Below are 14,815 nucleotides of genomic sequence, written 5' to 3'. Positions count from 1 at the left end.
GAAAACCCAATTTTCAGCGGGACAATGGCCACCCAGTATAAAGACTGACAACATTTCCCAGGCTTCCTGCAGCTAGGTGAGGATATGTGGGTTGTGAGAAATAGTATGTGCAACTTCTAGGTTGTGCCCAGCGTGCCCTCCCTTTCTCTTTTCCCACTTTCCACTGAGCGAAATAGAGATGTGGTGGTAAGCCATCTAGGACCACACAGACAAGAGCAACAGCCTAGGGACAGCAGAACAACAAAAGAGAAAACACCTAGGATTCCGACCAAAGAGTGACATAACAGGTTTGATGATTTCACAGAGCACAGCCACACCAGCCTAGACTTCTACCTGTGAGAGAAATGAATTTCCTTGTTCACGCCACTGTTATTTTACATCTGTGTTACAAGCAGTAAAACCTATGTTCTATGTCTGACCACTGGTCAGGTTGAGCATCTTTCATGGTTTTTTGACTGTCAGATTCCTCAAATTACCTTTATCCATTTTCCAACTGGGCTGCTTTTTTCTTATTGATTTGGAGGCATTGTTTATAAACTGTGGATATTATTAATTCATGATTAATTGTGCATTGTAAATAACTTCTCCCCATCGAGGTTGCCTCATCATTTTATGATATCTTTGGATATATAGAGTTTTTAATTTTTTTTTCCTTTTTGTCTTTTTTACTGACCGGTAACGGGATCGCAACCCTCGGTGTCGCGCCCGTACCGGGGACCGGCAACGGGATCGCAACCCTCGGTGTTGCGCCCGCACTGCGCTCAGCCAGTGAGCGGGAACCGGTCTCCATATGGGATCCGAACCCTCAGCGGGAGTGCTGTCGCGCTCCCAAGCGGCGCGCTCTCCCGTGTGCCACCGGGCCGGCCCCATTACTCACTTCTTAAAGGTCCCTCTTCTTAACACCATCAGAATGGCAATCAAATTTTAACAGGAGTTTTGGAAGGAACATTCAAACCATAGCAATATGACATTGATTATACTCCCCCCCAAATCTTTTTTCTCCTATCCTCCAAAATTACCCAGTGAGAAGGATCTAGAATGAGGGTTATCAGGCTACTTGGAAGAGTAAGGGAAATCACCCCAAAGTCAGAATTTCTCTACAGAGGCTTACAGCAAGTTGAAATGGCTAGTGTCCTAGAAAGCCTCCTCTATGTCAAGAAAAGTGTACCAGGATCCTGATGGTGCAGAGTCTTGCAGAAGTGTTTTTTAATTTGAGTAATGAAGATAATGAGTCCATTGAGAACTAACCAAGGGCCGGGCAGTCCTTTGACGAGGGGTGCAGAGAATAGAGAAGCTAAAGGGATTTGGATTCTGGGCCTTACTATAGCCGTTCACTAAAAGGTAAAAATGTTCCTCCTCGACATAATCCTTCATTTTGACAAAGAAGTGTTCCTAAGGAATATCCTATTTATTCATTCATTTATTTCACAAAATTTATTGAATACTTATTACACATAAGGAAGAGTTTTGGCAGTGGGGATACAGTTGTAAACTAGACAAAGTTTCTTTATTTGTGGAGCTTTTATATCAGTAATCAAAAGCAATCACTTGAAGAGCATTATGTCATATTACCAAAAGTTAAGAGTTTTGGTTCCTCAAATTACAGATTACTCAGCTATGACTCATGAGTTCCCAGAAACTTCTAATTAGGTCAACTAAAGATTTTAATAATGTATTATTAATACTATTTTTTTTTGGGGGGGGAGCTAGGAAAACACTCCTGCAGGAATTACTCATTTACTGTTTGAATGTCTGACTAACCATAATCATCTGATATTATCTTGATAATATCATTTGATATTATTATCTTGATAACCAAGCCACTTCATCTCTTTTAGAGAAGAAATGATTGAACAACTGTGGTGAGCTTTCTACACTGTGTCTAGTCCACCACTGCCATTGAAGAAATGCCAGATAGCTGTAATTTGACAAATTGACAGTGAAAATCAAAGGATTGGAAAGGACTTCAAAAATTATATTAACCTACCACATGGTTCTAACTAGTACCTATGTTAACCAAGGGACACACACAAAAAGTCTGTTTTATTCTTGCATATAGTCTAGAGAAAATATTCTACAATATGACATTTATTTCTTGTAGTCTTTACAATTAGGAAATTGCCTTTCTTATTTCTTGAGTAACTTTGAAAGGAAAAGAACTGACTTTATGTGCCCCTGACATCCTTCTTGTAAGTAAATAAAATGTTTTTGCTTTGATTTCTTTTATTTTATTCATCGATAAAGTTAAAAACAGCAACAACAAAAAAATGCCACTGTCCTTCAAGGCAGATTTTTAATTTTCTTGCCCCAGTATTGTCAATTTCTCTGATTATTATCACAGAAAATTTCATGGGATATAAAATAGGCATATGACATAAATCTTACTTCAAGACAACTTGACAAATGCTGATAGTGCAGTTCCCCTAAACCTTTTACAAATATAAGTAACATGAGCTCGTTCTTGCTTTAAGGCTGGTTGAAGAGATCAGACAGAAATGTGGTGGGCTTCAGTTACAGAATGAAGATGTCTATATGGCCACCAAGTTTCAAGAATTCATCCAAAAGGTGGTGAGGAAACTGAGAGGAGAAGATCAAGAGGCAGAGCTGGTGGTGGATTATGTGAGCTTTTCTTTGATGTTTCAACTCTACATCAGCAGGATACATATACTGTAAAAAAGTTCTGTGCCTCATCCGTTTGTTTTTAAAATTATAACCTTTTGTTAATAATTGTTTTCTTGAGATATAATTCAGACAACATAAAATGTACCCTTTTAAAATGTGCATTTCAGTGGTTTTTAGTATATTTGTAGAGTTGTGCAGATATCACCACTATCTAATTTTAGAACTTTTTCATCACCCCATAAAGAAACCCTGTACCCACTGGAAGTCGTTCTGTACCCCCCCATCCCCATCTCCTAACCCCAGCTCCTGGAAACCACTAACCTGCTTTCTGTCTCTATGGATTTGCCTATTCTAGGTACTTCATGGAAATGGAATCTTCCATGTAAATCTGGCTCCTTTCACTTTAGCGTAGTGTGCTCAAGGTTCATACGTGTTGTAGCCTATATCATCGCTCCATTCCTTTTTCTAGCCAAATAGTATTCCATTGTATGGATAAATCACAGTTTGTTTATCCATTCATCAGTTGATTCATCAGGGTTGTTTCCACTTTTGGGCTATTATGAATAATGATGCTATGCAAATTCATGTGTAAGTTTTTGTGTGAACATACGTTCTTGGGTATATACCTAGGAGTGGAATTGATCAGTCAAATGGTGAATCTATGTTTAATTTTTTGAGGAACTGCCAAACTGTTTTCCAAAGCAGCTACACCATTTTATAACCCCACCAGCAATGTATGAGGGTTCCAACTTCTCCATACCTCACCAACATTTGCCACAATCTGTCTTTTTCTTTTTCAGCTGTCCTAGTTGGTGTGAAGTGGTATCTCATTATGGTTTTGATTTGTATTTCCTAATGATATCAAGCATCATTTATTTATTTATCCTCTATTTATCCTTTATTATCTTCTTTCATGTTAAATAGGTATTGTCTACTATAACATTTTAATCCCTTATTGTTTCTTTTTATATATTTTTTAGTTATTTTCTTAGTGGTTGCCTTAAGGATTACAAGTAACATTCTTGCTTAAAACAATCTAGTTCAGATTAATGCCAACTTAATACCAATAGTATAGAAAATCTTGCCTGTAATATAGTTCTGTTCCATACCCTGAATTTGTGCTATTATTGTCATACAAATTATATCTTTATACATTATAAGCCCCCCCACAGTTCTATAATTATTGCCTTATGCAGTTGTCTTTTAAATCAGAAGGAAGAGTTAAAAATAGTAATATATTTATACTGACTTTTATATTTATGTACTTAGTTACCTTTACCAGTGCTCTTTATTTCTTCATATGGATTCAAGTGAGTTACCGTCTAGTTTCCTTTCATTTCAGCCGGAAGGACTCTTTTAAATATTTTTCTTGTAGGCCAGGTGTATTAGCAATGAATTTATTTTGGTTTATGTTTATTTAGGAATGCTTTGATTTCTCCTCCATTTTAGAAGGCTACTTTTGCTGGATCTAGAATTTTTGGTTGATGGTCTTTTTCTTTCAGCCCTTTGAATATGTTGTCTCTTGCCTTCTGGCCTCCATGGTTTCTGATGTTAAGTCAGCTGTTAACTTCATTGAGGATCCTTTTAATGTGATGACTTGCTTCTCTCTTGCTGCTTGCAAGATTCCTGCTTTGTCTTTGACTTTTGACCATTATTATGATGTGTCTAGTAAAGGATCCTTTGAGTTTATCCTATTGGAATTTGTTGAGCTTCTTGGATGTGCAGATTAAAGTTTTTCATCAAATTTAGGGAGTTTTCAGCCTTTATTCCTTCAAATATTATCTCTTCCCTTTTTTCCCACCCCTCTCTTTCTGGGATTTACATTATGTGTATGTTGGTGTGCTTGATGGTGTCCTACAGGTCTCTGAGGCTCTGTTTCATTTTTCTTTATTCTTATTCTTTCCTGTTTGCTCAGACTTTCTTCATCTGCTTGAATCTGCTGTTGAGCCTCTCTAGTGAATTTTTTATTTCAGTTACTTTACTTTTCAATTCTAGAATTTCTATTTGGTTCTTTTCTATAATTTCTGTTTCTTTATTGATATTCTCTATTTGGTGAGACATTGTTCTCTTGCTCTCCTTTAATTTTTTAGGCATGGTTTTCTTTAGTCTTTTGAACATATTTATAGAAGCTTATTTAAAGTCTTTGTCAAGTCAGTCCATATCTAGGCTTCTTCAGGGATGGTTTCTATTAACTGCTTTCTTTTTTTTCCTGTGTACGAGCCATACTTTCCTGTTTCTTTGCATGTCTTCTGATCTTTTGTTGAAAGCTGGCCATTTCCAATAATAGGATGTAGCAAGTCTAGAAATCAGAACGCCCGCCTCCCTTCACAGGGTTCATTGTTGCTGATTATTGTTGTGGTGATTGCTGCTTTTTCTTTGAACGTGACTTTCTTGAACTAAGTCTGTAAAGTCTATTCTTTATAGTTTGCCACCACCAAAGTCTCTTTTTGGTTCGTTTAGTGGTCAGCTAATGATTGGGCATAGATTTCAATCTTAAATGCCTTAAACCAATAAGTCTCTCAGCCTTTGCTAAGGGACTCTGTGTGTGTCCAGGGTGCACCTTCAATGCTCCAACCAGCAGTTTACTACTCTGCTGTAACCTTCACACTTCCTTTTTTGCACAGAGCCTCAAGGTCAGCCAGATGAGAGAGATGAGGGCCTTCTCAGGTCTTTTCTGGAGTCCAATTAACCTAGGATTGAATCCAAGTAGCACAGCTTACTAGCTGTATGACCTTGGGCTAGCCTCAGTTCCCTGATATGTTAAATGGGATAATAATAATATCCACCTTATAGGGTGGTTGGGAAAATCAAATTAGATGCTACACGAATTAACCTAGGATTGAATCCAAGTAGCACAGCTTACTAGCTGTATGACCTTGGGCTAGCCTCAGTTCCCTGATATGTTAGATGGGATAATAATAATATCCACCTTATAGGGTGGTTGGGAAAATCAAATTAGATGCTACACGTAAGACACTCAGCATATTCCCAGAACAGTGATTTTAGAAGAGCAAACTATGTGCAGGGATTGAACACATCAATTCACGTGAAGTTTCCTTCATCACATCCTACCAAACACAATGGAAATACCTCATAGAACGTGAGCACTTGGTGTGAGGAAAGGCAAGATAATTTCTTGCTGTTTTTTCCTTTTTTAAAATTACCGATTTCTCCATATGACATTTTTTTTAATAATTAAATTTCCTTTTTTATACCTTGCAGTGATATGAAATTTTATGCCAATAATGCTCTTTCACATATATTATCTCAATTATTCCCTGCAATAACTGTATGAAGCAGATATCATCTCATTTTATTGTTGAAAAAACTGAGCATCATAGAAATTAATTGACAAACATAAATTTGCTTGCTAGGCAATGGCAGGGAGTACAATTTAGGCAACACATATGTAATAGAAAGAAAGTGAAAATTGGGAGGAACTTAAGGAAAGAAAACCTTAAGTGGCACCAGTGGAGAGGAAACCTATCCACAAAGGCATTTTCAAGGATGTACATGAAGTATTAGTTGTGCTCCGTCAGTGCTGCCACTAGATGGTGGTGTTTCCATCATTTGAAGGTCTTTGAGTTCTCTTTCACCTGTGTAAGGAAGACAGTCAGATCTCTGTAAAGCCCAGCCTAGAGCACTTCTGTCATCAGTTGCTAACCTCCTGCCTCAGTGGCCAAGCTGAGCATCTTGAGGCCCAAATCTTACATACGGTTGACTCTTCCAGATGGTATGAACCAGGATCCCGTTGACTTAATGTCTTCCTCTGAGTTAGAGAAATGAGCTTCTTATTGCTATTTGTTATCAAATTGATAAGCACAGAATTTCATTGAATTAACATAATTTTCTCTTAGGTTTCAAAGGAGGTCAATGAAATGACAGTAAAAATGCCCTATCAGTGTTTCATAAATGGACAGTTCATAGATGCAGATGATGGAAAGACTTACGACACTATCAACCCCACAGATGGATCTGTGAGTAATTTAGTGTGGTCATGGATTTTTAGTTTATGCACAGCTGTAAAACAAGCAGACTTTAAGAAGCTACTTTATTCTATTGCTATGCCTCCAAGCACTTCTACAAACGTACTTCATGCATTTCTTTCAACTATTTGATTTTGGTACTGGCTGCTGTTAACCATAGTAACCTATTTCATAATATGAATATTTATGATGATTTAGACATATAGCTGTATCAATACACATCAGAGACATCCCTCAATGTAGAGCTACCTGTGGAAAAAAATTTTCAGACTTTGAAAACTCATGGCAAGAAATTCAGCTTCCCTAAGGCACTAGGAGAAATATGAGTTCATGGAAGGATTCGTATTGTCTTTTAATCCTATTTTTCCACTAACTTTTTGAAGTACCTTTGTATATAGTCATCCTAAATGTGTTCTTCCATAATGTAGTGTAACACATAAAGTACCAATTTCATATTCATAATTTTCATCTTATAATTGTTTCTTTTTCTTTATGGTATTGCTGGATGTATTAATTTTTCATCATAAAATTCTTTGGATTTTAATAAGTAATACACTATTTTCCTATTAACATGAGATTAATTTCAAGAATCATTTTTATATATCTCTTACATAACCTATTTTTACTTACACTGAAATAGACAATATGCAAAGTGGCCTATGCTTCTTTGGTGGATGTTGATAAAGCTGTAGCAGCAGCAAAAGATGCTTTTGAAAATGGCGAATGGGGAAGAATGAATGCAAGAGAAAGAGGAAGACTGATGTACAGGTATGTTTTTTATTTTTTATTTATTTTTTTGGCAGCTGGCTGGAATGGGGATCTGAACCCGTGACCTTTGTGTCATTAGCACCACACTCTCCCAAGTGAGCTAACCAACCAGCCCAGCTATATTTCTTAGAAAAGCAAGTCTGCTACCAATGGATCTTGGCTAACATTGCCAACATTTAAAGAATTCCTGCAAAACATTCTAGTATGCACCTATTATATATGTGCCTTCTGTTACTTGAATCATATAAAATCTCATATATGTGAGTTCCTGATTTTTGTATTATTGCTTGTATCAGTCAGGGTCCTAGTAAGAAAAGAAGTTTAGTAAAGGACTATTTACAAAGTCATAGGCAAGGTCAAGGGAATCCCACAAAGGATAATGAAGCACCCCACGCAGGACTAGCAGCAGGGGGAAGCTGCTACTCCTCCAAGGTCTGAAGGGACAAAGGGACAGAGGAAGGAACTGTCACTAGAATCTGGCAAGATCTGTAGCTGCAGAAGACCACACTGCAGTGGTCTTTGGTGGAGGGACACAGCGGCTGCTAAACCACAGCCCATCAGTGAGGGAGCCAGGGCACTGAATCCCTCAACCTCTTTCTCCTCCTGCAGGTGCCTTCCAGTGAGAGAACAAGGGAGCCAGGTGATGGGAGTCTATAAAGGTCATCCTCCAGGGTCACAGAGCAGGGTGGAGAATGGAAATAGAAAAGCCAGTGGAGATATTCAGCACCCTGTTGTTTTCAAAGACAAATTTTAGATCTACTTGATGTGTAAAGAATAGGAGCAAGGAGGAAAAATACTAAGGCCTGGGAGGAGTATTTTAAATCAGTAACTAAGTATGCCAGGAGTTAATTCGTTTCTATCATAAATTCCATTTTCTGCTTGCCGAAAGCCAAATGTCTGACCTTGGTCAAAAGATATCTTACAGCAAGATCTGGAAGAAACATTGGGGGAAGGGGATTCAAGCCCTACTCTCGAATGGCCCAAAAGGAACAGCTCAGAGAACTACTGAAGGAAGGAAGGAAGGAAAACAAATGGAGGAGGTGAACACAAAAGATGAATTCTATTGCCTAGCCATCATGCAGTCCTGCACTTATCTTCCCACAGAAACTGGACACCAAACAGAAATATGTTGTGTTTGTGATTCATTCCATTTGTTTCTACCTTGTCCTCTTCCGTTAGTGCTGGAAACATTTCTATACCAGCCCCAAAATCCTCAAGGGCTATGGATTGCCCTCTAACCTCTTCCTGTACAGTCATGAACCATCCACATTCCCATTGTTTTCTATTATTGATCTCCTTGATTTACCATGGCTCAGTCACGGTAAATCACTGCTTCTTATACATATATGAGGCAAGTTATACATGCTTTCACCACCTTCTGCTTTCCCTTTGTAATTCTTGAAGCAAATTGTTTATGGAATTATTTGTTTAATATCTATCTTCCCTACTGGACTCTGATCTCCGTAAGGGCAGAGATGTGATCCATTTGTGTTCACCTCTGAATTCTCAGTCCTTAGGATGATACCTTATACGTAATAGGGCTCAGTCAATGTTTGATGAATGAATTTCTTTCACTGACCATAAAGACTTGCAGACCTACTGGAAGAGAACCAAGAAGAGCTGGCAACCATTGAAGCCCTTGATTCAGGGGCTGTCTATACCTTGGCTCTGAAGACTCACATTGGAATGTCTGTGCAAACATTCAGATATTTTTCTGGCTGGTGTGATAAAATTCAGGTAAGCATAAATGTTATTCATTCCAAAAGGAAAAGGGATTAACATTTACTTGTTTGTTCCAGGCACTGTGTCAGATCCACCTTGTATGTAGGTTTTCTCAACTATATAACATGGTTGTCTTAGTTCATTTTGCACTGCTATGACAGAACACCTGAGACTGGGTAATTTATAAAGCACAGAAATTTATTCTGTCACAGTTGTGGAAGCTGGAAAGTCCAAGATCAAGTCCAGAGATCAAGGTTTGGTCTCTGGTTCCAAGATGGCACCTTGTTGCTGTAAACTCTGGAGAGAAGGAACATTGTGTCCTCAAGTAGCAGAAAAACAGAATAGGGCAAATCCACTCCTGCAAGCCCTTTTTATAGTGGCAGTAGTCCAATATCTCCGCCCTCATGACCTAAACAGCTCCCACTAGGCTCCATGTCCCAACACTGTTGCATTGGGGATTAAGTTTCCAACACATGAATTTTGGGGGTCACATTCAGACCATAGCAAAAGTTATAATAACCATGTGAGGTAAATGGACAGCTATTATCTCCTTATTACAAGTAAGGAAACAGAAGCTTAAGGAAATGAATGCCTTTCCTAGAATCCATAGCAAGTAAACCATAGAATCAGGTTGAACTCAAGATTTTCTGAATCTAAATTGTAATGATATTCTTTGCACTTTACTATAATGCCTCCTAAGGGTATCTAGAGTCTTTTAGACGTATAGGGAGAAGCCTGGTATCATATAGGGGTTACAAATTCAAATGCCTACAGAGGCCAGAGAGCTAATGTAGATGATTGAAGCAGACTGATTATGAGAAAAATTTTGAGGAAGACATGAATACAATAAATATTTCATTTTCCTTTTACTATAAGATAATAAATAGCACATGTGTGATGGTAAATGACAATTATACTTGGCCTCAGCATTGGGGATACAAAAGGTAGGGCCCGTAGCAAACAGCAGAATGCATGCTGCTCATAGACTCATGATAGCCACTGCAGAACCAGCGATCATAGCCACATTCCCAGCAGCAAGAAGGAAGAAGTGGGGAAGAGGGAGGAAGTGGAGAAGGGATAAAGGGCTTTAAAAAGCATTCCCACCCTCCCAAAGTCTTGTGCTTCTATCTCTCCTTGGCCATTGCTATCTGCTAAGGAGAATGAGAAATATAATATTTTATCTGGGCACATTGCTGTCATCAATGTTGATATAGAGTCAGAGAGATCTGGATCCAAGTCTCAGCTTTGCCACTTACTCTTACCAGCTGATGTTAGAGTTATTTTATCTCTCTGAGCCTTACCTGCCTCTTCTGTAAAATGGTCACAATAATACATACTTTGCAAGTATGTTATGAGAATTAGAAATAAGTATTTATATACTGCAGTATTATACAAGTCTGCAACACAGTAGGTTCTTGCACAAAAATGTAGTTTTTATTATCGTTCAACTACAAAGTCATGCATATGTAAGTAGTTAGTAATAGTGGTTCAGTCCATATTATAAATCCAATAGCTCTGAATTATGAATTAAATTCTCCTCAATTATGAAATCCAAATAGCTCTGAAACCTGAAAATTAATTTGTTTGATTAGTTTAAATGCATTTGGTGCCAAACCCTGACCTGAATGAACATATGTATACTTATAATCTTTATTTATATCACTTAGAGTGAATATGCATGTTTTGCTGAGTAAATATTAACGTGTTTGATTATAGAGGGCTGCCTTAGATCCTACAGTGGGTAGTAGATAATGCAACATAATATAAGGTATATATACTATATTATGTTTTTAAAGTCCAAAACTTTTTAAATTCTTAAACACACCTGGCTAGAAGGGTTTCAGATAAGAAACTGTACACTTGTGTTAGTAATAGCAATAATATTTTATGTGGCAAAGCAAATGAATAGCTCCAGTTAAAGACCACTGTTGTGAATTCGTTGAGATTAAATTTGGCCATGTATAACAGAAAACCTAAGTAAGAAGTTTATTTTTCTCTCACTTTCAAGAAGCCCAAAGGCAAGCGGTCGGAGCTAGTATGTGAGATGCAGGCTCCTTCTCTCTTTCTCTGCCAGGCCATCCTTAGTACCATTTGGCCATGTATAACAGAAAACCTAAGTAAGAAGTTTATTTTTCTCTCACTTTCAAGAAGCCCAAAGGCAAGCGGTCAGAGCTAGTATGTGAGATGCAGGCTCCTTCTCTCTTTCTCTGCCAGGCCATCCTTAGTACCATATGACCTCCACCCTCACAATGTCTAATGGTCTCATGATAACCGTCACAAGTGCCAGCCATTTCAGCAACATATTGAGCAGGAAGAGGAGGATGTGGAAGTGGAGGGAAGGGCAAAAGAGCACATGCTTGAGCTTAGCTTATGTTAAAGAGCACTCCCCTCCTAATGCCTTGTGCTTAATCCTCCATTGACCATCTCATCTGCAATGGAGACTAGAAAACACTGTGTCTTATCTGGGCACATTGCTGTCTCCACTATTAATACAAGGATTCTGTTACTAAGGAAAGAGGGGAGAATGGATATTGGGCAAGCGATTAACATTCTCTGCCAAGCCAAGAAATTGGGAATGGAGAGTAACTAAATTAGAAATATGTTTATTCACCTATGTTCCGTGGTGCTTTTGATAGAGAAATAGCAGTTCCTTTTTTGGTATGGATTTGCTTCTTATAAATCAAACTCTATCTTTTTATATCAGCTAAGAAAAAAAAGAGAGGACAGAAAATGGATTCTTTGAGATGAAACTTTTTTTATTCTTTAGGGTTCTACAATTCCCATCAATCAGGCCCGTCCAAATCGCAATCTGACCTTCACCAAGAAGGAGCCGCTTGGGTAAGACAAGGAGAGTGCCTCAAGGGACTCCTAAGAGTTTTGTTAGTTCGAGACAACCAAGGATGTCTTATTTCTTCCCCTGCAGTGTCTGTGCCATTATCATTCCCTGGAATTACCCCCTGATGATGCTGGCATGGAAGAGTGCTGCATGTTTGGCAGCAGGCAATACCTTAGTGCTCAAACCAGCACAGGTAAGAGGCCAAGGGGCCAGGTGCAGAATCTCCTCCTCTCCTACAAACTTAAAAACAGAGACATGCCTTTATAAATAGCATGTCTTTATGCAAAAATGGTATTGTATATTATATCTTTTTTCATATATCATAGACAGCTTTTCATATTAGTAAATATTCATTTTTAATAGCTACCTAAAGCATTGTGTAGAGATTCCATAATTTACAACTTCCATGACAATGGAAACAAGCATAGTGTACGTCAATGAAATCCTTCGAACGTCTACACACCAATTCAATTCCTGCAAAATGCCAAGTGTCCAATAATTAGAGAGTTATTTAGAGTCATTATGATACATTAAAAAAAAAAAGTTTTATGCAGGCATTCAAATTTAATTATCAAAAAAATTGTAAAGGTAAGGGAGATGAGGGAAAAGCATGCAAAAGAATCTACATAATTTTGGCAACTGTATAAAAACATATAGATGTGGGGCCGGCCCAGTGGCACACTCTGTAGAGTGCGGCACTTGGGAGCGCGGCGGCGCTCCCACCTAGGGTTCGGATCCCATATAGAGACCGGTCCGCTCACTGGTTGAGCACGGTGCGGGCGCGACACCGAGGGTTGCGATCCCGTTGTTGTTAGTTTCTTAAGTATTCCAGCAATAGTCTCTGCATGTACAAATATATGTATATGAATATATACATATATATTTTTTAATCCATTTAAAAAAACAAAGGGGGCAAAGGGGAAATGGAAAATTGCTAATCAATGGGCGTAAAGTTTTAATTATGCAAGATGAACAAGTTGTAGATATCTGCTGTACAACCTTGTGCCTATAGCTAACAATACTGTATAATACACTTCAACATGTAAGAGAGTAGATCTCACGTTATGTGTTCTTACCAGAGTAAAATAATATTTAAAAACACACACACATACACAAATAACATACTATACATACTTACCAAAAAAATTTCTTTTTTTAAAGTTTCCATTGTATTTAACAGTATTCCATCTACAGATAAATAATATTCCATAATATCCATTGTAGAAATAAAACATTTTATTTAACCAATTCCTAAGTAATAGATATTTAGATTTTTCCACCCCTTTGTTATAAACTATGCTGCAATTAATAACCTTATAAATATGGCATCATGCACATGTGTAAATAAATGTATAGGCTATGTCTCTAATAGAAGAATCACTTAGTTAAAAGACACATGTGCAAGTACCTGTGTGACAGACATTGACAAATCCTTCCATGGGAGTTGTACCAATTCACCAGCATGTAAGAGTGCTAATTTCCCCAAGCAGCACCACTTATTAAATGGTAATAAGCTAGTAGAGTGAAGAGAGCAGGCAGAAAATCTAGCCGAGTTCTCTTTAAAAAGTACGATGTTCAGGCCCCATTGCCAGAGATTCTGACTTAATCGGTCTAGGTTGGAGCCCAGGCATTGGCATTGCTTAAAAGATTCACATTTGTTTCTAAGGTACAGCCAGGGTGGAGAACCACGAAATGGTATCCAGTGAGAGTGCTAATCATTGAAGAATGCTAATGAGTATATCAGATGTCCAAAAATTATAAACATTTATTGAGTGCATACCAATTATCAGGCACACATCAGTGAAAAGGACACACAAAGTTTCTGTCCATGTGGAAATCAGTCTGGCTCTATCCGTAACTTAAAATGATCATTTACTAACTGATAATTTTCATCCTGAGAATTAAAGACCCGGAGTTGTCATTTTTATATTGGAACTGTCTTTTGTGCAATGATGGTATGAAATCATGTACAGTATTAGGCCCCTGTGTGAACATCAGGAGGACTGAATTTAGATGGCTCCTCTCCTTGATCCTGGTTGTCTGCTTTGTTATATGTATGAAAGATTCCCTCCTGGCTTCACACAGAAGAAGGCACAGTTTCCCATGGCCTAGAGCAGACTGGGCCAGGTCTGGCAGGTTCTGACTGTGTCATTACCCTAATATTTAGCAGTGATGTACTCTTGCTCAGAATGGTGTTAGATGCCTACCTATATATCATGTAAATCTATAATCCTGCTGGGACACTGGTAGCCAAATGGAAGAAAACGAATAGAAATGAAAGGGAATGAGATAAGATGAAACAATTTGTTTTATTTTATTATTAATACTATAAAAAATTTTTTATTCTTACTTTAAAAGAATTATTAATTCAAGATAGTTTTTTATTAATTCATGATGCCACTTTAATCATGATGGCTTCATACCAAGGCACAGTAATATACACTTTGAGTTCAGATCATCTTTAACTATGTGACTATCATGGACCTGTTACTAGAAGGAGGAAAAGTGGTAGCTCTGCCTTTTTCTTGTTTGCTGTGTTAGTATTATCATTTATTTTATTTTATTTTTTAATTAATTTATTGAATCAAAATCGATTATACATATTTTTGGGGTTGAACATTGAGATATGTTGATTAAATCAATATTTCTAGCATATATAATGTCACAAATCGTAATTATTCTTTATGCCCCTTGTCCAACTTCTCCCCTTCCCTCATTCCCTCCCCCTCCCCCCTCTAATTGCCCTAGATTTCTTCTCTCCTTCTGAAAGAATCATGGTTACTCTGTTGATTTGTTGCCTAGATGATACATCCAATGCTGAGAGATGTGATCAGGTCCCCCAATATTATCAGAGAGCAGATGCTTCTTCTGTCACTCTGAA

General features: G+C 37.8%; 1 protein-coding gene across 1 annotated transcript in view; it reads left to right on the top strand.

Annotated features, from left to right (window-relative positions):
- Window positions 1-14,815, top strand: part of ALDH1L2 (aldehyde dehydrogenase 1 family, member L2) — a 66,151-nt gene that overhangs the window by 22,260 nt on the left and 29,076 nt on the right. The window contains exons 10-15 of the mRNA XM_008569170.1: window positions 2,472-2,619; window positions 6,480-6,599; window positions 7,249-7,376; window positions 8,963-9,113; window positions 11,866-11,936; window positions 12,022-12,127. Of these exons, the coding sequence (XP_008567392.1) occupies window positions 2,472-2,619; window positions 6,480-6,599; window positions 7,249-7,376; window positions 8,963-9,113; window positions 11,866-11,936; window positions 12,022-12,127 (724 nt within the window). The remainder of the gene's footprint in view (window positions 1-2,471; window positions 2,620-6,479; window positions 6,600-7,248; window positions 7,377-8,962; window positions 9,114-11,865; window positions 11,937-12,021; window positions 12,128-14,815) is intronic.

The sequence above is a fragment of the Galeopterus variegatus genome, unplaced genomic scaffold (assembly GCF_000696425.1).
Source record: "Galeopterus variegatus unplaced genomic scaffold, G_variegatus-3.0.2 Scaffold472, whole genome shotgun sequence".
Lineage (NCBI taxonomy): Eukaryota > Metazoa > Chordata > Mammalia > Dermoptera > Cynocephalidae > Galeopterus > Galeopterus variegatus.
This window is presented reverse-complemented; position numbering and strand designations above follow the sequence as displayed.